The 26,072-nt window shown below is 39.4% G+C and overlaps 1 protein-coding gene across 23 annotated transcripts in view; it reads right to left on the bottom strand.

Annotated features, from left to right (window-relative positions):
• The window catches only part of LOC139463825 (CLIP-associating protein 1-like), a 149,266-nt gene that overhangs the window by 40,333 nt on the left and 82,861 nt on the right, over window positions 1–26,072 (bottom strand). For 9 of the 23 annotated variants that reach the window (XM_071245181.1, XM_071245175.1, XM_071245182.1 and 6 more), the window contains 11 exons: window positions 10,562–10,705; window positions 8,716–8,754; window positions 6,588–6,658; window positions 6,082–6,174; window positions 5,191–5,336; window positions 4,710–4,845; window positions 4,051–4,121; window positions 3,343–3,480; window positions 2,381–2,590; window positions 1,812–1,879; window positions 54–203 (listed from right to left, as the gene is read on the bottom strand). In XM_071245181.1, coding sequence (XP_071101282.1) covers window positions 54–203; window positions 1,812–1,879; window positions 2,381–2,590; window positions 3,343–3,480; window positions 4,051–4,121; window positions 4,710–4,845; window positions 5,191–5,336; window positions 6,082–6,174; window positions 6,588–6,658; window positions 8,716–8,754; window positions 10,562–10,705 — 1,266 coding nt within the window. Of the gene's footprint in view, window positions 1–53; window positions 204–418; window positions 461–1,811; window positions 1,880–2,380; window positions 2,591–3,342; window positions 3,481–4,050; window positions 4,122–4,709; window positions 4,846–5,190; window positions 5,337–6,081; window positions 6,175–6,587; window positions 6,659–8,715; window positions 8,755–10,561; window positions 10,706–11,443; window positions 11,543–20,585; window positions 21,160–26,072 lie in introns of those variants that run through there. The other 14 variants (XM_071245183.1, XM_071245187.1, XM_071245184.1 and 11 more) reach the window with 9 other exon arrangements.

Raw genomic sequence — 26,072 nt, 5'->3', positions numbered from 1 at the left:
CCTGTCAGAGCTCCAAGTGAGGAGCAAGTGGGTTGTAGAAGGTTAGTGCTTACGCAGTGAGTTGGTAGATCCCTTTGCTAGCCTAGTGGCCATTAACATAGATGATGAGCGAGGCTTCGTCGGGGAACCGTTTGTCCCGCTCAAATCCGCTGCGCTACTAGAACGAATAATCGTCTGAGCATAGGGAGACTGATAAGGTTTAGCTGCAACAGGATCAAAACGTGAAAACAATCGTGTCAAAAAATATCAAGTGCACAAAAATTAATTTTTCAATAAATATGGAGGAAACAGGACAGATAAGAAAAGCATTCACATTTCAGCAGCGTATTAGAGGCAAGCGGTCTAAGTACCTGAGAAGTCATGTGACTAGGTGCAGTCATGTGACCCCCTGTAATATGACCTTTCACCTGCTGCTTACCTGCTGCTCGACGAATGTCAAGGTCGACTTCAAAATCCGAGTCTGGTGCGATGATAAGAAAAAGGCTTTATACAAAAACATGGAGAGACTTTATCACATAATGGGCAACTCTGCTGAACCATTGCCAAACGATGTCTTGAAATATTCCTTTTAAAGTTTTCTGACCTACTGTGTCCAGGGTTTAAAAGATACCAATTATTGAGTTCTAAATTGATAGGGAGTGTTTCTGATGTATAAAGTGAGTGGTGCATATATACTAAAACTAAATACACATTCACACACAAGTTACTGAAAATGATCTCAAGAAGCTGTCACAGATTGCAACAAACAAGGAATTTGAGCAAGGGGGATATCAACCAAACTATACGAAAACAGGCAATATTGCTGACAGCAGAATCACACCATCCTGTGACATAGAATGCGGCTCAACCACACGTCCACTTACAAATCATTCTGACTGCCTCATACCGTCCTACATCTTCAGCCACGTCAACTGATTTCATCTCTCAAAATTGCATAAAAAATAAAAATAGATTACAAAATCTTCCTTCAAGTTACATAATGCACTCTAATTTTATTTTTACAATACATGAATGTGGCATGTTTTGTTTACACATATTCACATTAACTGTATCCAGTTCATTAAAATTAAGTTGTGAATTTTATTTGCCAAATTTTAAGTTTCACCGAAAAAGTATTGCCTAATATTTGTCAGTTCACTCTGATTATTCTGAAACCCAAAATAGATAATCCTTAATATTCCCCAAATTACAATAATAATTTACAGCACTCCGTGCTCCTCAGAAATAAATGACCGCCCCTTTAATTTCTGTGCATTATTTTCAGACAGCAATGATTTGTCAGTGGACAGACGATGGTGAGCTTGCTCCATCAACACAGTGTAATTTGCCATGCGGGCGAAGCGCAGAAATAAGACAACTAGCAAATCAGCGAAAAACTTTCACAGTTAATGAATGAAATGGCCGAAATATTCAATGGGAACATGAAGACGATTCAGGGTTTGAAAGCCACTCCTGCAGCCTAGACAAAGAGGAGGAATGTCGGCACGCTACTGGCAGCACGTACAGGCCAAAGTCACACAGTACAAAGCAGCAAGAACTTTAGCAAGAATGTTTTCTTTCAACTTACATCAGATCTCAACATTTTGCACATATTATACAACAATGAACATTTACAGTGTATTCAATACAATTTAAGACAAATAATACCACCACCAAAACAAAAGACACGTGGGTGCAGTTGAAAAAACCAAATCAAACTGAAACCAAATTGAAATGTGATTGTTTGTTGTTTTTAATATTTTTGTGCGTGTGTCTAGAGTTGTTTTAGTGGTTGCCCAGCGCGAGGATGTAAAGTGCGTATCGTAGGTTACCTCCACCTGCATCACTGCGAGATGAGCTGATTCGAGCTGCGCCTGAACGTCGAGCACTCGCAGTTCGGCTGAAAAAAGAAACACCATTTTTCATCAAACAAAACATTAAACCTTTTGCATTAAATGCACAATATAAATTAAATGGTGAAAACAGAACTGACATTAAACTTGACATAAAAGTGTATGAGAAAATGTAAATTTACACTTCAGTCAGAAATATTCCAGTTACCATGGTAACCTATGAATAATTTAATCATGGCCAGACAAACCAGTGAGTAATAGCATGAGCAGAGATCCACACATTTGGGTTCAGCAGGGCCAACTTGCTGCACAAAGCGATCTTAGCACTAAGATGATCGTAAATCCCATACTTTAACATAGGCTTAAAATAATCTTAGCGCTAACATCGCTTTGTGCAAGTGGGCCTAGGTCATACAGAATCCTCATTTTCAGCTCTTATGACCATCACATAATACCGAGGACCTTTCCAGCCCCATGATATTCACCATGGGAAACTCGAGTCCCTTAAATAGTGTGCATGCCTTGTGTGCGAGTTTCCTCCGACATACCTTAGTGTTCCACTGTCTGTTCTGTCGGTGCTGTGCGAGCGTGGTCGGGCCTTGGCGGCCACCTTGAGAGTGTCACGGTCGCTGTTGAGGGAGTTGTTGCTGGAGGAGTTGCTGAGTTCTCCCTGCAGCATCTTCTGTTTAGAGGAGTCCAGGGTGTTCAGGAGGGCATCAGCCTGGTCCCGGAAGTGTTCAGCAAAGCCCCAGAAACCTCTGCAATAAAACAACATCATTACTAAGCCATATCATTAAAACAATTAGTTATGAAGCAATGCCATTGCTGGAGTGCAATAATTATTATCTTCATGATGCAAGCTGCCCCTGAGTACAATTTGCTAATATTAAAGTGTACCTATTATGAAAGTGTGTGTGTGTGTGTGTGTGTGTGTGTGTGTGCGTGCGTGCGTGCGTGCGTGCGTGCGTGCGTGCGTGCGTGCGTGCGTGCGTGCGCGCGTGCGTGCGTGTGCGTGCTTGTACTAGCCCACAGAGATACTATGCCGTAGTTTAACATGAATACCCCACTTAGAAACAGTATACCAACTCCTTGTTTTGAGTGCCAGGGTAACAACAAGTAGCATCATTTAACGTCGTTTGATATGACGCTGCCGGGCAGATGCTCTACCACTAGACCACGGAGGCAGTCATATCATCGTGGAGACATACCAGGAATGGGCTCCACATATTGTACCCACGAGAAGAATCAAACTCTTGTCCTCGGCATGCCAAATGCCTTAACCACTAGATTACCTACTGCCCTGTAAGGAAACGGGCGGTTGTGTAGCTTAGTGTTTCAAGCGTTCGCTCGTCACGCCGAAGACCTGTGTTTGATTCCCAACATGGGTACAATGTTTGAAGCCCATTTCTGGTGACCCCTGCCGTGATATTGCTTGAATAATGCTCAAAGCGGCGTAAAACCACACTCACTCACTCACTCAGTGTAAGGACACCAGAATCATCAGACTTACTTTCTGGAGAATGCCCTGGCCTCGGAGTCTGCATCACTGATGCCCCTCTTGATACAGTCCTGGAGGATGGCGATGTGCTTCTCTAGGCTGTGGGTTGGCCAAGTGTGCAGCAGTTGGTTCAGGAACTCACATGTGTACCTGGGGGACCACAGCAACAACATCAAGCACACGGGGAAGCAATCACATAAAAATCAGATTTTAAACTCCGATTTGATACCTCTGTGCGTTAAGATATAGAAGTTCGCGTCAGGTGATTTACAGGGTCCTAGATTCAAGTACTGTAACATTAAATCCAATCTCATTATAATCAGATCTTTATGTCAATATGAGTTAAGATTTGATTTTAATGACACTGTTGAAAAGCTATTGGGCTCAACATCACTGATTGATTTCAGGGTCCCAGTAATTTCACAACGGAGGCAAGGACATACGTACTTCAATTGTGAAATCAAGTCAAGAATTTCAGCACAATAATTTAGGCATAAACCACTAAGTTACGCAATAAATCTACTAACTTGGTTGAAATAATCTTTAAATAAGTGATCAAGAAAAGAAAAAATATTTTACACTGAAGCTAATTACAAGCATCATCAGACCCCATTAGAAATAAATTATGAATGATAAATGACTGTTTACAGTTGTTCTATTGAAGCTAAATGTGTTATTCAGGTAAATAGAGCTGTCTGTCATCTACTGTCGGCTACTCACCTCCGAATGACGTTGGACTTGGAAGAGAAAGTGCCAGTTATGATTGGAATTAGACGGGAAGAGTGGGAAAACTGAAACAGACCATAGTCACACTGCAATCACCATGTCAACGCCACAGAGGCTGAGGTGAGATGAAATGGTACATAACCCTGCATTCAAGATAACTGTACTTCTATAGTGATGTGTATGCACGTGTGTGTTTGTGTGGCTGCTTGTACTTGTCTTATACTAATTTTATAGAGACAGTCCACTGAGATACCATGCCGCAGTTTAACATGGATACCCCACTCAGACAGAGTATACTGACTCTGAGACAACCATTCCTTGTTTTATCCCCTTAATGCCAAGCGCCAGGCAGGGTAACAACAAGTAGCATCATTTAACGTCTTTTGGTATGATGCGGCCAGGGATCAAACCTCGACCTTCACTCTCCAGGGAGATGTTTTACCAACAAGACCACTGAGGAGGTACAGAAAACATCAATAAAAATATACAAACAATTAATACAGCTTATCAGTTTTGTTTCATTTCAGAATAAATCAAGGGCAGACAAAACAAACTGACACAACCAGAAAAACATTTTCTCAAATGAAAGAAGTCATCCTAAGAATATCATAATTGCCCGAGGACTCTAGCTAACATGAGTTGTCTCCCCTCACCTGTATGATAAACCTGATGCAGACAATGCCTGACGTGGACATGACTTTGGCACCGTTTGGGATGAGATTGAAGAGATGGGGGAACAGGGACTCGTACAGGTGGTCAGCCTTGTGGCCTATTGACTTGGCCAGGTAGCTGCGGAGAAGACAATTTATTCCACTGACATCACATCATCTATTCTGTGATCATGATCAGACAAATAAAGACAGTATTTGGTACAGATCTAATATATAGATATAAAAATCACATAAATGAAAAGGGAATGTCTTAGACTTTCAATTACTTCATATATTCTCTGTCTAGTGTACATAAATGCATATTTGTTCGAAAGGATGGTATGGAAAGAAAGTACCGCTCCTATCAACTTATCAAAAGACCTGGGAAACATGAAACTTTTTCTGTTCACTCTTATGTATCTTGCACAATAGGTGTGTATTTGTAAGAATTATTTCTGATATTACAGAGGAGCACTGTACTTACGCCACTGTGATGCAAGCCTCTCTGACCACCTGAGATCGGAGATCCTTGACAGCAAGCATAAAGCAAGGTTCCAGTGTCCGCAGCAATTGGAAGAAGTCGTCATACTCTGCTGCTCCGTTTACTATCAGGGATCGCAGTTGCTTCATCTGAATAGGATTAACATCACAGTTTAAGCTGACAGAAAACATCAAGTCACAACTATAAACTGAATCGATGATGACCATGGGCAAATACAACGTCATGATAAAATCACACCAAGCAATAACTAACAATATTTCACCTATATGTAAGTGGATACAATGACATGCATCAGCAAACCTGATCACCCAGTTCTAATAGTTGCCTCTTAGGCCAGGGTTTTATATTTTTTGGATTACAGACCTGCAGAAATTGTGGGGGGAAAAAATCAGATTTCCAGTAAAGAGATACATAATTGATGTTTGTTGCTTTTGAGCACAGAATATGTTCATAAAGTATGCCAGAGGCATTCTGCATTAAAATAAAATGCATTTGGCTTTCTTTCTTTTTTTCCCTCCTCCAACCCTAGACTATGGGCTGAAAAATCTGTAATCCTAAAAATAAAAAAAAAGCCTGGCCTTATGACAATCATGGGTTGCTGAAGATCAATTCTAACCTGGGTCATCACAGGTGAGTATTGTTATAAAAACATTCAAGTCACATCAAGGCATGGGACACGAAGAATGAGTTCATCATACCAATTTGGGAATCAAACCCAGATCTTCAGTTAGACCAGTGAACACTTTAATCCACTGCCTATTGTAATTTAACATCATAGACTATTAACATAACATTTTTCTCTACAAATGATAGAAATTCTTCATAGAAACCTCAAGATAAGAATTCAATTAACAACATTGGACTCATACTCACAGAATCATTTCGTTTCTCCCAGTCATTGCTGGGATCATTTAGGATAGCTTCAATCTTCTTGATGTTGTCCTGCAGATCTCTGGCAGAGTACATCTGTGAGGCAGAATGGTCAGTTATACAACACAGTGAGTCAGTTGACTTTTAATAAGTGCCCTTATCTGTCAATTTGCTTAATCCCCTTATTTCGGAAAATATGTTCCATATCTAGTCAGCAGCCACTGTGGTAATGAAACCAGCACTTCACCAGCATTAATGAAAAGTATTGCAAGAATCACAGTAGACTAACATTTAGCTATGAAATCTTATGTTACACAATACTCTACTTGAAAAAATAATTTTCACTCTGCTGATTTCATGTGGAAAACAGCTGGCTTGAGCTGGCTAGACTTGCTTTTGTATACGTTTCTAGATAGTGTGGTTTTTTTTCATACAATGAGTATATTCCACAGTCATGGTGCAGGACCACAATCACAGGTGTCTGATATAGAAAGAAAAAATGAACATACTGATACTTTGGGAACATCTTCGAATGACTTGATGAACAGTTCCTCATCCACTCCGCCAGATACGGATGTTGCTGGAGAAAACAATTCAGTTCTATAGATATGACAATATATTCTTCAAAATCAACAAATGAAAATCAAACAATACAGCATGACGATCAACATCTAACAACAGAAGTATATCCTAGAACAGGACTAGTCCACTGAAATGAAGAGTGGAGGCAGATACTTTTCCTCGACTGTAACAGGTTAATGAAAGTGTATAAACAATCACAGTACATTTATTTCCTGTTCAATTATACTTTCTTTAAAACATAGCCCAAAGGTGCAAAATTCCTCACATCACAAAACATGCAATACTATGATAGTATTAAACATCTTCCAGAAAACACATAGATCTACAACAAGTTTCTACAGGACATATTGATCACTTTAAGGTACAAGATTCAATCCATCTATCAATATCACACGCCAGATCTGTTCAGTAAAACAGGATGATACGAACATATTTAAGTAAGTAGAATTTTAACAATGCCACTACATATTTGTGTGACGAATATTGGTGTAAAAATGTCACTTTTTTAAAGAAAACACTAGAAGTGAAAAGTAAAAAATCTTCAACCTTATTTGTAACTAAAAAAATAATGAAGACATGGATCAGCAAAAAACCTTTCACATCAGAATGAATATAAACTGATCATAAAAAAAAACATGAATTATTTTTCCCCAGTTCTGTGTTGACTGTACATCATGAACGGAGAAGGAGAAAAATCAAGTACTTTTCAAACCACACTAGAATCCACTAGGATCTCAAGGTGCAGTGTCCAAGGCAGTGACTACACTGACATTATCTAAACAGGGACACAACCTCAAACAATGGACAAACATTACAACCCATACTGGTGTCCCAATACAGGGACGATCATATTCCATAAGAAACCATGCAGTTGTGTATGGGTGTTGAATGACATCTTCAGTTTTGACTTTTAGTTTCATCATGAGTATGTGATTTGTGCAAATTTCCAGAAATAATTGACACATTGACCCATGCAGAGCAAACGCTTTAACCACTAGGCTACCCCACAGTAATATAAGCAATGATCCATGCCATCAAGGCACAATGTCGGCGAAGTCAATTGCCACTTATGAGTGAGTTGGGTTTAACGCCGCTTTGAACAAATTATCACAGTATATCGGCTCAGTGTAGAAGGAAGTGATGCAGATTTCAGACTTTTTCCACTTTGGTGAAACCCACGAGCACAATTATGGTACTGACAAACCATATTGGTCCAGTCGTCAACGGTACCACAGCAAATTTTGGAACTTTAGACAACTGGGACACTGTGCACCCGCCATTGACAAGCATGAAGTAATGAGGATCTGTTCTGACCCTGATTTGTCACATGCATCATGTTTCCCATAGGTACATATTGGTCAACACCAGTCAGCAATAGTTCAGCTATATCATGGCGTCGTGTAAATACTGGAGTCTGATAGCTTGAGCAGCGATCCTTGTTATTGGGTATAATGACAGCCAGACTCACAAAGATACAATCTCTCCCCCAATTGGCTTCTGCCACAACAACTAGGTACTCTCCATTCTTCTCAACTAGTGTCCCAGAAAGGTTTGTTTGTTTGTTTGTTGTTAATAGCCACACTCAGGATTATTTCAGCCATATGACGGTAGTCTGTAAATACTCGAGTCTGGACCAGACAATCCCAGAAAGTCGCCGTATATAGTTGTTTTTTATTCGTCTACACTCATTGTCCTTATACACAATGAAAAGGGATGACATGTCAGATAATCTGTACGAGGGTCAAGAAGTACGCCATTCTTATTGAGGTGTTGATCAACACCTCTGGTTTGTTGCAAAGCGCTCACTAAACCCAGTAGCTATCACACTGAATTAGATGGTACTAACTGGAAAAGACTTGGACACTGCCCCTGAGGACAAATATAACCATCCTCAAAACAAAATCACCCATCAACACTAAAATAATGCCGATTCTATTTCTTCTCAAACGTAGCACCATTTCATTCAAGCACCAATAGAGGCAAGAACCAAACATCAATTACAGGAAGGTAGTGGACGGGAAGGCAGCATAAACAGACATTTGGTAGCTAATTTACCTGATCCTGAGCGTTTCCGTTTATACGCTAGTTGGGCAGCTAGTAAGGAAATCAGAAACACAGTGAAAGCAACAGAAAGAGGTAGAGAGAGAATGTCCTTTCAAACAATCCCTTGTTATCCTCGTTTGGGAACCGGAATATGACAATCCGATGATCACACAGTCTGGCTCCACATCTTATGATTTTTATGAAGTTGGAAGCAACACTGGGTTTGATAAAAATAACGAATAGTTTGACCGAAGTTTAAATTGTCCAGGACACAGGGATTGCTTGGAAAGACAGAGCTGGAAGATCAGAATAAAGCTTTAACTTTTGAATATCTACAATGTTGTCATGGCTTATAGGTCAGTTAACATTAACCAAGTTTCGAAGTTGAGCCCATTTTTAACAATATGTCACAGACAGTGAAAATTGATATGTAGCAGAAAAGAAATTTGACCTTTGTACTGATGTGTAAATAAATGCAATAAAATGTCAAAGAAATCTTTTGATTTGTAGTCAAAAATACAAGCAATGTCCAGCCTAATCATCAAATTCATCATTATAAAATGGCACTGGTGTAATAGTCCCACCAAACATTCTCAATGCTTAAGGCATTCATAGGATTAGTTGAAATTACTAAAATTTTAGCTTTTTTTCTTCACATACATCACTATATGGACTACTTACTGAACAGTCCACAGCACATTTTGGGTAAGAGGTCTTATAGGAAATAAGTGTCCCTCAGTCTCAGAAGTTCATAGAAGGTGAATATACAGTCTGTGCCACAAACATTGGAGTCCGCTGGCCAAAACTTGGCTCTTAGCATCTCAGAAGTTTTCAGATTTTAATAGATAGTGAATATACAGTCTGTGCCAAAAACATTGGAGTCCGCTGGCCAGAACTTGGCTCTTAGCATCTCAGAAGTTCTCAGATTTTAATAGATAGTGAATATACAGTCTGTGCCAAAAACATTGGAGTCCGCAAGCCCGAACTTGGCATCATTTTTGGTACAATTTAGTGTTATTATGTGGACTATTATTAGCTGACATTACTAGCCCAAACAGAATTTTACAGACAAGTGGCTGAAGTTGACAAGTCATATCTGCCCTATACATATGAGCTGCTGGATAATATTTGTGACAACATTATAGAAACAAGCTGCAGGGATTGTGCCCAGAACATATAAGCTGCCTAGTTTCACATTTTATTTTAATTGTGTTGAACCAGTCTTAATAGCCTAACCTGAGACATAAAACAGTGTTAAAGGAAACACTTTAAGACTTCCTGGTCCTTGAACAAATACAAGATGATCACTGCAGCTTTGTATAGGTTAGTTATTATCAGAACAAATTAGTTGCTGTAGCATGTACTGAGTGTTACCACCTTAGAGAAAAACTATTAAGCAACAACTTTATTTTCATAGTTAATAAAAGCAAAGCCTGCAAATTGTGGAACAGAACAGAAGGAATGTTATACATTTAAATAATTCTTTTCACAGAACATTTAATGCAAGCAAAGCAAATGTCATGATAGCATTTCTATCGAGTTATTTTACTGCTATTCATAAGCGATAAACACTAAATGCTGTGACTGCAGGATAAATATTACTGTCAGTAATATCTTCAGCCTTGATATGAAAACTGCGTTTCTTAAGCAGAGACGACAGGCGTCACTGAAAGATCACTTAGTAGAACAAGAACCTGGTACGCACAAAGAAATCTTAGCACTAAGGTTGTAACTCCTTAAACATCTACTTGTGACAGTCTTAGCAATAAGATCACTTTGTGAAAAGGGGTGCTTTTCTTTGTATAACGTGAGACTTTGTTGTAATTTTAAGCTGCCAGTAAGCCAAGAAATGTCTTACATGTTCCGCTACCCTTGGCCGATGTGATGCTCTTCCTTCCAAGAGTGCCAGTGCTGGTCATTGGTCGCTTGGTATGCAGGACTTTCGAGGTCATGGGCTTGGCGAAGTCGGTCTCATCTTCACTACGGTCACTCCGAGATGGAGCTGGAATAAAATAAAAAACTGTGAGGATTTGGGAAAATACTCTGAACATACTTTAATATCATTTATGAGATCATCTACTGATGAACTCGATCTCTGATGTGCTGAAATATGTAATGGTTATCAAATGAGTCGTTATTCAAGCAGATTCCAGGATTTGAAAATGGGTGGGGTGGTGGTGTGTGTGCACATAATACCCAAGTAACGAAGCAATTCGCAATTAAATGTAAGGCGTCTGGAATAAAGGGGTGTGTTAGAACAAAATATTAGGATTTGATCAATCTCCATAAAATGTTTTGAGTCATGCATCATCTTATCTTTTGGTATCCAACAGTCCTTCAAAGTGACAGATAATAAGACTAACTGACAAGTGAAAAAAATAGTTTCTGAACAATATGGATCTCCATGGCCTCATGAAACAAGCCCCATTGTTATGAAGGGTACTGACATACTTACATACATAACAACCACACGTTTATGGAGCATATTGAGTCAGTTCACCCCCAGCAATTGTTAGATGACAAATCCTACTGACTGTACTGGATAAACCCTTCCACACTCACTACACTCACAACAAATATAAAGTCTCTACAAAAATTCAATAAATGGAAAATATGATATCTAGAATAATAACGATAGCCAACGTACTGGAACGAACCAGCGAGTACACTGACACTGATCCACAGTCAACACCTATCACAGGTAAACAAGTGACACAGGTAACACATCCACAAGTCTTACACAAGCTCCAGGTATCTGTTTCATTCCAGTCATCCATGGCATGTATTTAAACTCTGAATGAAACCTCCATGTCTTTGTAAGGTAAGAAACGCAAGCTGCATGTTGTCCTCCTCTAACATCCAAGAGGGCTTTTCAGAAAGTAGGGCAGTCACTCCATCAGGGAAATAAAGGGATGACAACACACATAGCAACCTCATCAGTCACCATTAACCAACTCGTCAACAATCAGATCACAACACCACAGCCTGTGATTACTGATCAACTCATCCTAATCACCATCGCTATGTATTCATACGAACATGGAATGTCAGATAACAGAGTCGTAAAGATAAACATCTCATATGTATACGCATCCCAATAGGTAGTCGTACCTGGATTTTTTGTCAGCATTATTTACACAATCAGGACACCACCTCATCCTTCTCGAATTTCAGATAGGTTATTGAGGTAACTACAGAACAATGGTGAGACAAAAGGCTGGTGCAACTGCTGTCATGGACACAGCCGTCTCCACCTACATCGTCTCCAACCTAGGAGATGGAATGCTCACTTGCACTATGGCAACAGTGGGCTTTCCTAGGTTAAAGATGTTCAGTAAGTGGCATTGGAGGCAAATCAAGACCAGTGCTTGAAATTATTCATGAAAAGGGATCCTTGTAATAATCCAAATCCTAAACTTAAATTAAGGGGCCCCAGATTAAAAGACTAAGCTGTGAACCTCAAGGACACCAGGACCCCCTTAATTTCAAACACGTCAGATACTTGAGAGCTATTAATCATGACCTGTGTAGGCAGATTTCTTTCAAAAAACATCAAAGAAAAAGATTGCTGAGGGCAAAGTGTCACACATACTATCAGTCTCCTGCTTGTTTATCAGTCATCAAAGATCAAGAGACGAAATACTTTCGGTGGTGACAAAGTAACCTTCAATACAAGTGGTTTGATTTCTATATATATAATCTGAACTGTAACCACAAATATTTGAAATTAATTTTCACAGTTTATTCACAAGAGTGAGTGTGTATGGTTAAACAGCACTTTCAGCAATACTAAAGCAATATCACTGCAAGGAGACATCAGAAATGGGCTTTACAAAGGGTACCCATGTTGGAAATCGAACCCCAGCATTCGGCATGACGAGCAAACTCTTTAACCAATAAGGCTACCCACTACTAAATCCATGAAAAACTCGTTTTTTATCATAAGTATAACGTTATAAAGGAATTCTTAGTGCTGTGAGTACATGTGTACATACCCAAACAATACAACATGTTAACCCTTAAAATGTTTCTAGAGGTGGTGAAGTAACATCATTACTCATCAGTGAATGTGCGTGATATCAAAGCCATGTGCCTGTGCAGGTGTGCTGTACACCGGTCATGTGTGTCAGAATAGCAAGGGTTAAGATGATAGCCCAGTCTGATCCCTGTACAACTACAAACCCTGTGAGGTCTGAAACCCAAGGCAAGATGTGTGGAAGAGGGATTCCATGCCGTCTTGATGTATTTAACAAGCATGTTTAGCTGCATAAAGTGTACACTTATCTGTTGATAGGTAAAGGTCATACTTGTCTATCTATTCCGCATGCATCTGAGCTGTGCTGAATAAACAAGTGTGTGTATTGGCATTGGAGGGGGTGAGAAGGCAGGGAGTGACTGAGTGAGTGAGTTTGTGAGTGTGTTTTCGTTTGTGAATGTGTTCATGAGTGTCTTTGTGAGTGAGTGAGTGTGTTCCCTTGTGTGTTAGGGTTTTCTGTGAGTGTTTGTTGTTTAACACCACACTCAACAAAATATTCCAGTCATCTGTAAATAATCGAGTCTGAACCAGACAATCCTGTGATTGATATCACAAGCATTCATTCATGCAATTGGGATACAATGACGGATACAATGACATGCATCAACCAAGTCAGCAAACCTGACCACCCGATTCCCTCTAACGACAAGCCTGGCTTGCTGACGACCAATTCTAACTCAGATCTTCACGGGTGTGTCCGTGCATGAGTGATTAAACAATAATCATGCCCAGTCATCACACAATCAAAGGTGGTTCCAGTCTGCAGTTTTGGCCACTAGTCTGGAAGCCTGAGTCAGGTCATTTTCTTCTTGTCCAGTACAATCATGCTTATACTACATTTGTTAACCAAGTCCACACACTAAGACCAAAATTATACAGAAAATTATACCAACAGCAGACTCAAAAGATTTTGGTCTGCTGGTGAAAATTGTGAAACGGCAGGCTCTTTAATCTGTCTAAAATATTAGAATAAGAAGAAAGATGCTGGCAGAATTTTCGAGACATATAGGTGTGACAAAGTCTGTCTTACAGACCCTGATACAAATATATCAACTACAGCCCATGCAATTCTATAATGTTTGGCAAGCCTAGATTACTGCAGTATCAGTATCTGAAAATGAAGAGAATCACTGGGCTCCCTTTTTATTATATTTTTATTAAGATAACTGAACAACTGTTTTTTCTGTACGATTTGTTCATTTCAGAGACCAGATGTTAGTCTAAGGTATGACACTAAAGTGAAATAGTCTCGTCCTGTTATGCTATTTTCGGCTTCATAAAAAACTATATTTATCAAACCTGAAAGGATAATCAAGCCAGAAAGGATAATCGAGTATTGCTTCAGAGCCACATCAGTGGAAGTATGTATGGCAGCGAATGGCAAACAGCTTATTCACAAGCAACCCCTTTCTTCCAAGGTCTAGGCATGTCAACAGGTTCATCAGCACCCAGCCAACATGGCACCAATGTGTGTTCAGACCACATGATGTATATATGTGTGTACTGGTCTGTGCACTGCACACAACATGCCAGTATGACCATGTCAAAGGCAGATGGCACATAACATTATACATATCTGACCCCTGCATTGTGTGTAGACTAATGAGCATATAGACGTTGACAGTCTGTACAGTGAGGCTACTGACACCACATACACCAAGTGTTTTGTCAGATAATGGGTGTCTTATTGAAGGAAATGTTCACAACGTCAATGAAAATAAAATAATTATAGGCACTTACTCATTCGTATAATATAGGAGAAATTTATTATATTTGACAGTTCATCACAGGGTTAAGTTTAGGGTCAGCCTAAGTCCCAGTCATTACAAATGGGTCAACCCGTGAAGATCCGGGTTAGAATAGGTCTCAGCTGAGTGTGGCATTAAACAACAAACAAACAAACAAACAAACAAACAAACAAACAAACCCAAACACTTGGGTTTAAACAAGGGTGAGAGTAGTCGAGAAGAGAAACAGTGAAGTATTTTAATCAATGCTTGTTTCCAGAGAATGTAATTCTAACTGTGAAGTTAATGTGCGCCGAAAATTGAAATAATAATTCCTCATCGATACAGATTATTCGTTTTCAGCAAAAATGTATTTTGTATGCATTATCGATGTATATTAATGGGAGTCGACCTGACTACTGTTCATTTTTTTGCGATAATTAATACAAGAAAGCATGTCTCCCACATCAGATAAGAAAATGCTGATGCGTACAAATACTGCTTGCTCAGTGCCATGGATTGTCTGCTTTATAGTCAAGACTTTGAGTAAAATTAACCAAAGAAATTACTTCGTTTGTCGCTTATTTGTTTATCGCTGCCATTTCCCTCACATTGTTTCTCCAGATAAGGTGTTGTGGATTAATTACGATCATCTTTTGACGGATACAGCCGAAGTTATTTCTCTGCATTTGACTGTGTTTCCCATATTGGTTGTGGATATATTCCAAGTCAAGTCAAGGGTCAGTCTAAACACTATCCCAGTCAGCACACAAAGGGTTAAGTGACAGCCTGGTGCCTGCACTATGGCACATTCCTGCAGACAGTACATCTGGCAGCCCCGGGGAAGGAATGCTGCTACTACTGCTGCTACAACTGCTGCTACAGGGTCTCAACACAAGTAAATATACCTTACACACTGTCAGCACTTGCATGTCACAGACGTGATGACATTGTCAGGAACTCACACAATGCTTTCATGACAGGGTATTCGTTATCGTGGAGTCACTGAAGAAGTATACATGGAATACGGTTCAGCACCTCCACAGATGTGCCCAATGTAGGTCCACAACCCATGTCACTTCCATACAATATCAAGCGACAACACCATATGCTAATGTTTAAATATCTCCACAAAGAGGGAATATATACTACTCAAACAAAGTTTAAGAACACCCATTTTTTGTATGACTATAGTTAATCTGGCATGTCATTATAGTCATATGAAAAAAAATATGTGTTGTTTTGAGAAGTAAACAACATAAACCAGAATCTACATTTTTTGGCAACCAGATTTATTTGTCTGGTATATACTTGCACTGCAGAAAACAAATTCTGATAACATGTCAATAATACCGCAACAAGCTTAGAGAATTGTGAAGAGATATGTGGAGGATAAATTGTGTAAAAACATTAACCCTTAGCTTAAAAACACGAAAATAATTGGAAACAGGCAGACATTTTCTCTCTTTTAAAATACGCTCACTCCACAAAACATGCAGAACTTCAAGGGTTAACAGTAGTGATGTCAACATGAACTGTGTAGATACATTCCCCCTACATCCCAGCTGGTTCAACATGTGCTTCAACCAAGGTTTTTTCACACGCACACAGAAATGCATCTATGCATGTGCAAAATGCTCCTCACTATGTGTGCAGTGGAGAAATATTCAAACTTAGAAACAGACGTCAGCAACAATTTTGTACCTGCTTCGGTTACAAAATGTTTTGCTGAGACAACTGCAGAAAACTCTACAACCACATTCACCAAATCCATCTCTAGGACGTCAGATGCGTACCATCGATGCTTACATTCCACAATGATAACTATGATCATAACAGACTAACCTGAAGACACTAACCAGTAGTGCTGTTTTAAGCTGAGTCAGCAATATTACATTTGTTAATTACGCCGCACTCAGTAATGTTCAAGCTCATGACAGCAGTCTCTGAATAATCAAGTCTGGACCATACAATCCAGTGATTGACATCATGAGCATCGATCTAAACAATTGGGATACGTTGACATGCATCAATCAAGTCAGCGAGCTTGACCACCCGATCCCATTAGTCGCCTTTTACGGCAAGCATGGGATGATGAAGACCTATTCTAACCCAGAACTTCACATGTAAAGCAATATTACAGCTAAATTAGATTTGAACAATGCAAATGAGTGGTCGGTATTAAGAACAATGATTGACATCGTGCTCCTCCGACCATTTTTTAGTGTGTCAAGCATGGAGTACTGAGGATATATTCTTCCGTGGACTCCCTATGGGGAGACTAGCATTCAGTGCTGGGGATCTCTTCTTCTGTGGTCTTGCTAAGGCGAGCACAGCATAGGGCACTGCATGGGGATCTATTCTTCCATGGATTCCCTATGGAGAACAAGCTTCGAATGTATCCTGTACAGCTTGGGGTGGTGCAGACTGATCTGACCTAGAATCCCAGTGGAGCAGACAGGAGTGAAGTTGTCTGACCAGCATCAAGATCTGATCGCCCATACAGGTTATCTCAGTCCCAACAAACAGTCAGGGGAACTAACCCACATCGATGAATCACTCTGGACGAGAGACAAGACCTCCCCATGTTCTACATCCATTATCTCAGATCATTCAGTTCACAACCATTAACACCACTCACTAACTGACTACAGCAAACCTTTGAATTCTTCATCCTTGCTCCTCAAAGATTACACATGCAGTGTACAAGGAATACAGTTAGCAAATTCCATTCCCTATTCCAGCATTTTCATATGATTACTCTGACTCAAGAACAAGCTATAGTTTCACCGAATTAGAAGGAAACACTGCAAGAAACTTGTTCTTTTATCTGTTAGTATCAATGAATAAAAAAAATATCATCATCTATCTAGAAAGTTGTGCACCTGTTAATACCAAGCAGATAATACGTATCATTATTAACATCAAAACACTATATGAAAAGGAAACCCAACACCTGTTCAGATTAAATATGTTTTCGAATTGGGAAAGATTCTGCATCACGGAAATGCCATCATAATATCTTCAATAGTAACACAACCATAATGGCCAAGGAATTTCATGCAAAGCCAACTGTAATAATTGATAAAGACCACTTCAAAGATGTGTTCAAGTTTCTGAACACATGTCAAAAGCTATTATACCAAGATACTACAAAAATTCATCCTAACCTAACATTCAGACGGAGCAGGATTTAAGCTTTTGTTGATACTTTAACCCATTTCATCATGACTAAACTATTTACTCAAACCTTAAGCAATCATCAGATGTTCTCATACAATCCCTTTTGGAATTCAATGATAAACTTGGGAGATTTTATTTAGTTCAATCAATTTAGTTTATTGCAGTCAAGGCCAAAGCCCCACATACATATTGATTACATAATATTAAGGTTAAGATAAGTAGTGGATAACCATGTACAGTTTATACGATGTTAACAAGAATGTTTTTGGATCAAAATAGCTCTTTTACAGAATTTGGACAAACTTTTAACAATTATATTAATAGTATGCATCATAGGAAAACAGAACTGTTCAAAATTTTAAAAAATCATATATTTGGGGGATATATGTGGCTTTCTTGTATTATCATAGAATGGACATTTTAAGATAACGTGAAAGTCATCTTCAACCATATTCAAATTACAAAACTGACAAATTCAGTTTTCTTTTGGGATATTTTGTCTGTCTCCAATATCTGTCTGTAGCCCTGCCCCACCTGTTTAGAGGGTCTGTGTATCACATACTATAGCAGAAACCCCTAAGGGCCTGTTCACACACACACACACACACACACACACACACACACACACAATTACCAGTACCAAATGTTCTATCATCACTCATGTCCCTCCACCCCAAAAGAGCCTGGCCTCCACCCAGCAAATGAAGCATATTTACCTACAACTAATACTAGAGTGTACATAATTATGGCAGTATTGACAGAGGCTCTCTCCTTTCGGGTGTATAACAGTTAAAATGATGCCAGCAGCTGGGAGGGATTCCAGGCTGACCTACTGTAGACAAATGTGGCCACATGTCAAGTAAGCACTCTCACTTCCTGGTTCCTGGAGGCCTCGCCAAATGGCTACAACAGCTGTTTTTTCTCATCTTCAAAATATGCAAGTAAGCTTCCTGGCTTTGTCCACCATGGGGAAACACTTTGGGGAAAGATTTAGGTTATGTGCATGCTAGTCTTTGAGTAGGATCCAGTACAGTGATACTATACAAACAAAAACAACTGCATGTTTATTTAAAGTTAAATTACAACTGAACTGCTTTGGTGTTTTTGTGTTTACATTGAGGTAAGTAGGTCTGTAGCAATGCCTTCTGATTGTACAGACCATTAAGAGTGTACAGTGTATGGTATCTTCACAAATACAATGGTAGGAGAAAGTGTGAATTTATTATTATCATTTTTCTAGCCTGACAATGGAATGTATACAGAGTCAATCTTTTTTCATCTTCATCTTCTGCCACTATCATCTTTCTTAATTTCACCTGCATGACAACCAAGCATGAGTGAGTGAGTTGGGTTTAACGCCGCGTTTATCATTATTCCAGTTATATCACGGCGTGTCAGCTTAATGTGGGAGGAAAGCCCGAAGTGATGCAGGTCTCAGACATTTACCACTTTGGTGAAACCCACGAGCACGGGTATGGTGCTGACAAACCTAGAAACATAATCAGGCGAACCGGTATTTGAGCCCAAAATCATAGGTTTCTGGCGTGCCCAAGGGATGCAACTCTGCACAGCGAATACCGGCGCCTTAGACCACTGGGCCACCCGTGCCCCCTTACCAAGCAAGAAGTATTTAAACAAGTTGTAAAGATACTACCAGTACAGATGACTATGTCATCAACATGACTCTGAAAGTATCTAGGAGCTGCACACATAAAGAATCTATTCTGAACTCACATCGTACGTAAATGCAGGACCTCAAATCACACACCGAAACTAGCTCATATCCAACCTCAATAAAGATATCATCAAGACTGTGTATCAATGCGCCCTACATCCAAATAAACGCATCAAAGTTTTCCCTCTACATTACAGAAGGGCAGATATCTACAAGATGTCACTGTTGTGTCAATATTTTCTGTAAATACTCCACAAAAACCTTGCAAAGTTCCAGCGTTGTAAACATCAACTAAACTCCTCCACAGCATATGTTATGAGTGCCACAGAGATAGGGGATAACCAGGCATACATCATGATGCCGGCGCCCACAGCTGGCACTAGCCCAGGCTAACTGGTCTGAATGAAACACTGACTACCTTCCTCCTGGCAAATGTTCAGCTAGGTAGAGCCCAACACATTCTCCTGTCAGAAAAATACCTGTTAAGACATCCAGAGGATCATTGAAACTTACACAAATTCAACAGAACAAGAACAGAAATGTTTTACTATTACTCTGCGAATCCAAAGGTGAATCATGGAAGCCCCAGAGAAACAGGGGGTCTCTGTCTACAGGTTTCTAAATTAAGACCTATCTTGCGGAGTCAGTGAAAGGATATTTACTTGTGATTAACATTAAGACATTACTGAACGAACGTGTCTGTACAAATAGACAGTCCTTTCAGCAAACTTATCCTCCTTCGTGATGATCTAGTGTGGACCTGCTGATTCACGAACACTGGGCACTCATATATTCATCATCATCATCATCATCATCATCATCATCATCATCCAAAACAGAACTACAGTCAAAACTTGGTTCTGTGTACACAGGCCATTTAGAAGCCTTTACAACTGTGAATACAACCTCTAAACATGAATACTGCTAAGTCAGCATTGCTCTCATCATCCAATGTTAAAACTCTGCATCTACGATCAACCAAATAACAAATAACAACCATAAAAATGGACACGATCATACAAAGCAATACGTTCCAAAATATCGTAAGTAAATACAAGTTCTTCATATGTAATGTTATGGGTTGTCGTTACTCATATCAGAAAAAATTTTGTGAATAATAAATATAAAATCGAAAACAAATTTCAATTTATACAAAATTTCCTGTAAAAATTCTGTAAATAATCTTGCTGAACAATGTTGATAAGCAGTCAGCTGAGATCTGTAGCCCAGAACTGTCTGGGCAGTTCTAGGGTCCTCTTACCTCTAGCATTGCGAGTTGGGAACAAAGAACGGTACTTCTGAACTATTTTCTCTTTTATCGAAACCATAGTGCAATCTTTGCTGCCATAAGTTGGTAAATGGAACCCTTGGCTACTCCTTCTGTTTTCCCTTGGTGTATATCTGTGTCTAGGAACAGGGTATATCCAGAGCGAATCGTCAACTATATCCTTTCAGAATACACACAAAACTTCCAACGAAGGATTAACTTTCATTTTTGGAGAAAATCTTCAAAGAACTTGAGTGTATCTCAAAGTGACTTCAACTGGTGTGGTTCCAACGAAAGTTTTCCTTTAGTTCAGAGCAAAGCAGCATCGGCACTGGCCAGGTCTTTGTCTCAAATTTCAAAACAGTTCATGCCTCCCTATCAAGATTCTGCCTGGCAACAGATTCATCTCACGACTGTCAAAAAAAGTTCCAAACTTCACATCCACACCAAAATTCCAAGAATCAAAAGTAAATCCTGTATCAAACTAGTAAAATCCCAACTGCTGCAAGAACGTGTATTTGCTACTGCCAAGAGGGGGGCCAAGAGATTGCAGGCTTTCAGATGATAGTGAAATTTTGAGACAAGACAAGACAGAGGCATGTGCAGAAGCAGATGAGGCAGGCATGACTCCCTCGCTATAGTGCCATTGGCGGAACGTATACTCTCCCATATGATTAACCCGATGTTGTAATCACACATGACACGCAGCAGAAGTATGTGTTCTCTAAACTAGTTATCTGGAAGTAAAACCGTCAGTTTTGGGCTCTTATCCTGGAGGTTACTGTATAATGGGGAGAACTGTAACAGAGCATGTCAGGGCTGGGGGTCAAGTTACACCCGCCTGATGGGGATAGAATATCTCTTGGCCCCTCCCCCTACTCCCAACCCCACCCCCTCCTTTTGTCTCATCACACCTTGAGCTAATTACAGCCAGCGAGTCATCGTTACTTATGACGTGTACATGCTGGTATTATTGGTGATTATATGCTGCCTGTACAAAATACACGACTCATGAAACACTAGGCAAGTTGTACATCTACCAGTTCACATCACTGAGTCACTCCAGGAAAGAGGTAAGTTACCATAGTTTTAATCTGTTTGATCTTCCACTTAGTATTAGATGTCACAAAACTATTAGACTAAGAATTATCTTTTTAATAGCTAGCCTGTATGTCATCAATATTCATACAAGTGCTAAAAAATGAAATTTCCCTTGTATAGAATTCATAGTTATGACCGAATTAGACTCTTTTATTATTTAATATCTCACTTAGAGTTACCTTATTTGTTGTTGTTGGTTTGTTGTTTAACGCCGCACTCAGCAATATTCCAGCTATATGACGGCGGTCTGTAAGTAATAGAGTCTGGACCAGACAATCCCGTGATTGACATCATGAGCATCGATCCACACAATTGGGATCGATGACATGCATCAACCAAGTCAGCGAGTCTGACCACTGATCCCGTTAGTCGCCTCTTATGGCAAGCAGGGTTGCTGAAGACGTATTCTACCCCAGATCTTCACAGGCCAGTTACCTTATTTCCTTCAAATTTGATGAAATATGAAATATGAAATAATTTAAATTTTAAATTAAATAGCTAGCCTGTATGTCATCAATAGTGCTAAAAAATGAGATTTTCCTTGTACAGAATTCATAGTAGTGACAGAATTAGACTCTTTTATTATTTAATATCTCATTTAGAGTTACCTTCGGCTTATTTCCTTCAATTTTGATGAAATATGAAATAATTTCTAAGTTTTAAGTTAAATTTCAAACCTCATCAGTGTGAACATCACATCTATATCACACACGGTCATGCCTTTTAAACGATGGTATCACATCAATAACAGACCATTAAGTCTTCATAATTATTTCTCCCCAGGGTCATGCTGTACAAGGATTGTGAAGCCTAGTCTTTCAGTAATATCATATGGTATACATCACCCACGGTACATATTCACCCTCAGGTTAATCACTGAAAGGAAGCAGGTCGATAGCCACATGAGAAGCAGCAATTACCTTCACAAGACTCATAAATACAAATGGATTTCATATGTTGTCAATTACAGATAGGTAAAGCTATTCATTGCTCTCCATAACTCATGCAGCATCAAACCATTGAGTCAATTCTGCAGGCTTGAATACCAATTTGGCCCAAGTACACAGCCCCTAGAAGCCATCGCAGTGCAGACAACCAGACATACTAAGTCAGAAAACATGAGGCAATGATTTAGATATCAAGTTCTGCTTTATGCACAAACTGAGGGTAAAACCCAGATGGAAACTGGCAAAATTAAACCTACAACGACAGCTAAAAATAGAGTAATTGAAAAAGTTGAGTGTAAGCATGTGTTATTTTTCCTTCTGGCTACCCAAATCGCTGGGGGACAATCCACTGAGCTCACATCAGGCAGATACTGTTGCAAGCAGTTGTAAAATCACTTACAGGGATTGTTTCTTGGTTATGATCAGCCAGCAGTTCACAATCCTGCACCTACATGTTTCCGGTGAGAGCACAATCGCCTCGTACCTTCGTCCCCTGTAATAAGTTTGATCGCGAGGACTGATAAGATAAAGAAAACAACTCCTGAGTGAGGTTTTTTGTTGCTTTCTATTGCAAGTATTTACCTAAACCCCCTTCCTAACCTCTCCTTCAACGATGCTATTCCCAACCCTGTCATGACGTCAGTTCACAGTACAATATATTGCAGAAAGTCAACAAGAAATCTAGCCAAGAGTTGGGGGGCAAATCATTTAGTGTTCATGGCATCCTTCAGGGTGATATAATCAGTTATTTAAGGGACATTCTTGTGAAATATCATTTGATCTGGAGAAAAGCTCTGGCAGATGATCCATATTCTTTTTCTTATATATAACATGGATTGTACCATTCATTATCAGTATCTAACACTTACAGTCAGCTCATTGTTTATCTCTTACACAGGGCTACGGTACTCACCATATTTTTGAAAGCCAATTATTCAGACCGCTTTCTTTCAAAGGCCTTTTCAGGTTTTCATATCTTCAGGCACAGAATATTTTTAAGTTTAATTTTGTTAATTTTCGAGAGTGAAAAATTTTGGAAGGTTGAAAAACAATAAAAAATAAAAGCATTGTACAGATTTTTTTCAAATTAATTTAAAGGTTGATTTGAAAGTTGGTTACAAAAAAAACATCTTGGCCTGGTTTGGTTCCTTTTGAATATTATAAATCTCAAATCTGACAGCTTTTCATTTTCATCGTGAAAGCAGTCTTTACTGTCACCGGTATAAAAAACCCTTGTCATTCTGATGTATTTTTTTCTGAATTTCAATTATTAATGTCAGCAGATCCGTAAACCAATCCAAACAAACGTCAGGCCTAATGAAAGAATACTGTTTTATGCTGTATCAGCAATTGTGCAACTATTCACAGCAAGAATTTAATGCTGAGGAAAATAAGATAGTTAATTAATGTTTTGGGGGGTTTCTGGATGACTGTGTGGCAGTTCTTCATGAAATAGGCTGAAAACTTTGCCTCCATACATCAAGGTGAGTGATGGATGATGCCACCCAACACAAAGAACAATCTGCCAGGAAAGTAAACCGAAGGTAAGACATCCATCTCCCCACTCCGTGTAGGATGATGGCAAACTGACCCCCCTTGAAAGAAGCAATTATCACAGTGTTGACAGACCATCAGCTTATGATGAGCCAGTGGTAGGTAACTCATCAACCACCCTATTTCAAATACCTGCCTTGCCACTGTATTTTGGCTATCGTAAATAGGAAAATAAATATACAGGATGGTCAGGGCATGTGGAGGGTTGCTTAATCATAAAACAAGTCGTACAGATGGAACGCCATGGACATTGATGCCAGCATGACCCTTCTCTGAGACCATACACTGTATCTTTAGACTCTGCCCTGCTAGATGAACTTTCCAATTTTCTAAGACATATAAACAGTGTGAGGGATGTGGTGGAAGACAATGGAGGGGGCAGTAAGATGAGTCTAGCAGCAGCAGGACCTCCAGAACATGTGCCAGGTCACAGTTCACTCTCATCAAGTGTCTAAACTTCAAAAACACCCCTATTCTAAAGTCTGGGTAAATTTCTCTTGGCATACCTTCAGACCTGTGGGGGTTCCAGGTAAGAATATAGATCTCCAACAACCTATGCTGGTCATCAGAGACTACGAAATGGATCAGTTGTCGGAGGCTCGGTGACTTGGTTGACTGCATATCAACATATCTCAATTGCATGGACTGATGCTCAAGATATCAATCATTGGATTGTCTGGTCCAGACTCAACTATTCACAGACCAACATCATATAGGTGGAATACTGTTGGAATAGTGCTGAGTATGGTGTTACACAAAATCAAACAAAAACCTGGTTCAGGATAGTCCACGTAAAACTGAAAATGATGCCAGAACCAAGTTTGGGCTAGTGGACACAATATCTGTCATGGATATACAAAACTATTACAGAAATAATAATTTCTTAGAATTATTCAAAGAAGAAAAAAAGATGTTGAAAATTGTCATAAATATTTCAAAGAATACATGGCAAATGTAAAGTATGGTATTATTGTCGTAAGTCAATCCACGCATCCGAAGTGATGAAGCCAATAACATATGCACCTGCACAGCAGAAGCGAGACAATGCAGTGTGGAGACGTCTATGTCCCTTCATGAGTGCCTCAGTCTGCTGCCAGAAGTGTATGGACAGAAAAACACTTAACACCAAAATAGAAAACAAACTGTATCTCTTAGCTTTGTTTCAAAACCATAAACTACTACGCTCTCCTTAAATCAGCCCAAACCATGAATTCTTTGCCATGATTCACCACTTAAAAAAGGATCTATCAAATGAAGAACTTAAGGTCTTAATGGGTAGATTTTAAGAAAGGGAAATAGACAAAATTAAACACAGGATTGTGAAAGGACCCCAAGAATTTATAACCTGTTTATTTTCTACTAAGACTTCCCAGCCCCTGGAGCTAGAGACGGACAAGGGTGTGGACAATTCATCATCGTGTTGACAATAAACCCAGTTCGGTGATATGGAAACAGGAAGGTGATGTCAGGTGGAGTCCTCCACTTTAAGACCGTTTGATGTCCTCGTGCCTACCGTTACGACAGGGAGCTGACAATGCAGCAATAAATTCCAAACAAGTAGACGTGCCTCGCGAACAGACCGTTGCCAGTTCTTTGAGGGAGAACAAACATGTTTAGAACTCACACTAAAAACCTACATACAGAATACAGGACAGTAATTGAATTTCATGGTGTGGGTCAAATTACAAGCCTAAAGGAATATTGTCTATGTGTGTCAAGTGACCCAGAACATTCGTCTATGCATAATCAAGGTTCACCGTTTAGGTGACGATAGGAACTATTCAAGCATGAGGAATGTAGGAAAACATCAAAATTCTACAAAGACAGATTAACAGACTGGCAAAATTGACAGGGCAGACACATTTCAATATGTCAGACA

This window comes from Haliotis cracherodii, unplaced genomic scaffold (genome assembly GCF_022045235.1).
Source record: "Haliotis cracherodii isolate W230 unplaced genomic scaffold, xgHalCrac1.p SCAF_16, whole genome shotgun sequence".
Lineage (NCBI taxonomy): Eukaryota > Metazoa > Mollusca > Gastropoda > Lepetellida > Haliotidae > Haliotis > Haliotis cracherodii.
The sequence above is the reverse complement of the archived record's forward strand: the minus strand, read 5'-3'. Positions and strand labels throughout refer to the sequence as shown.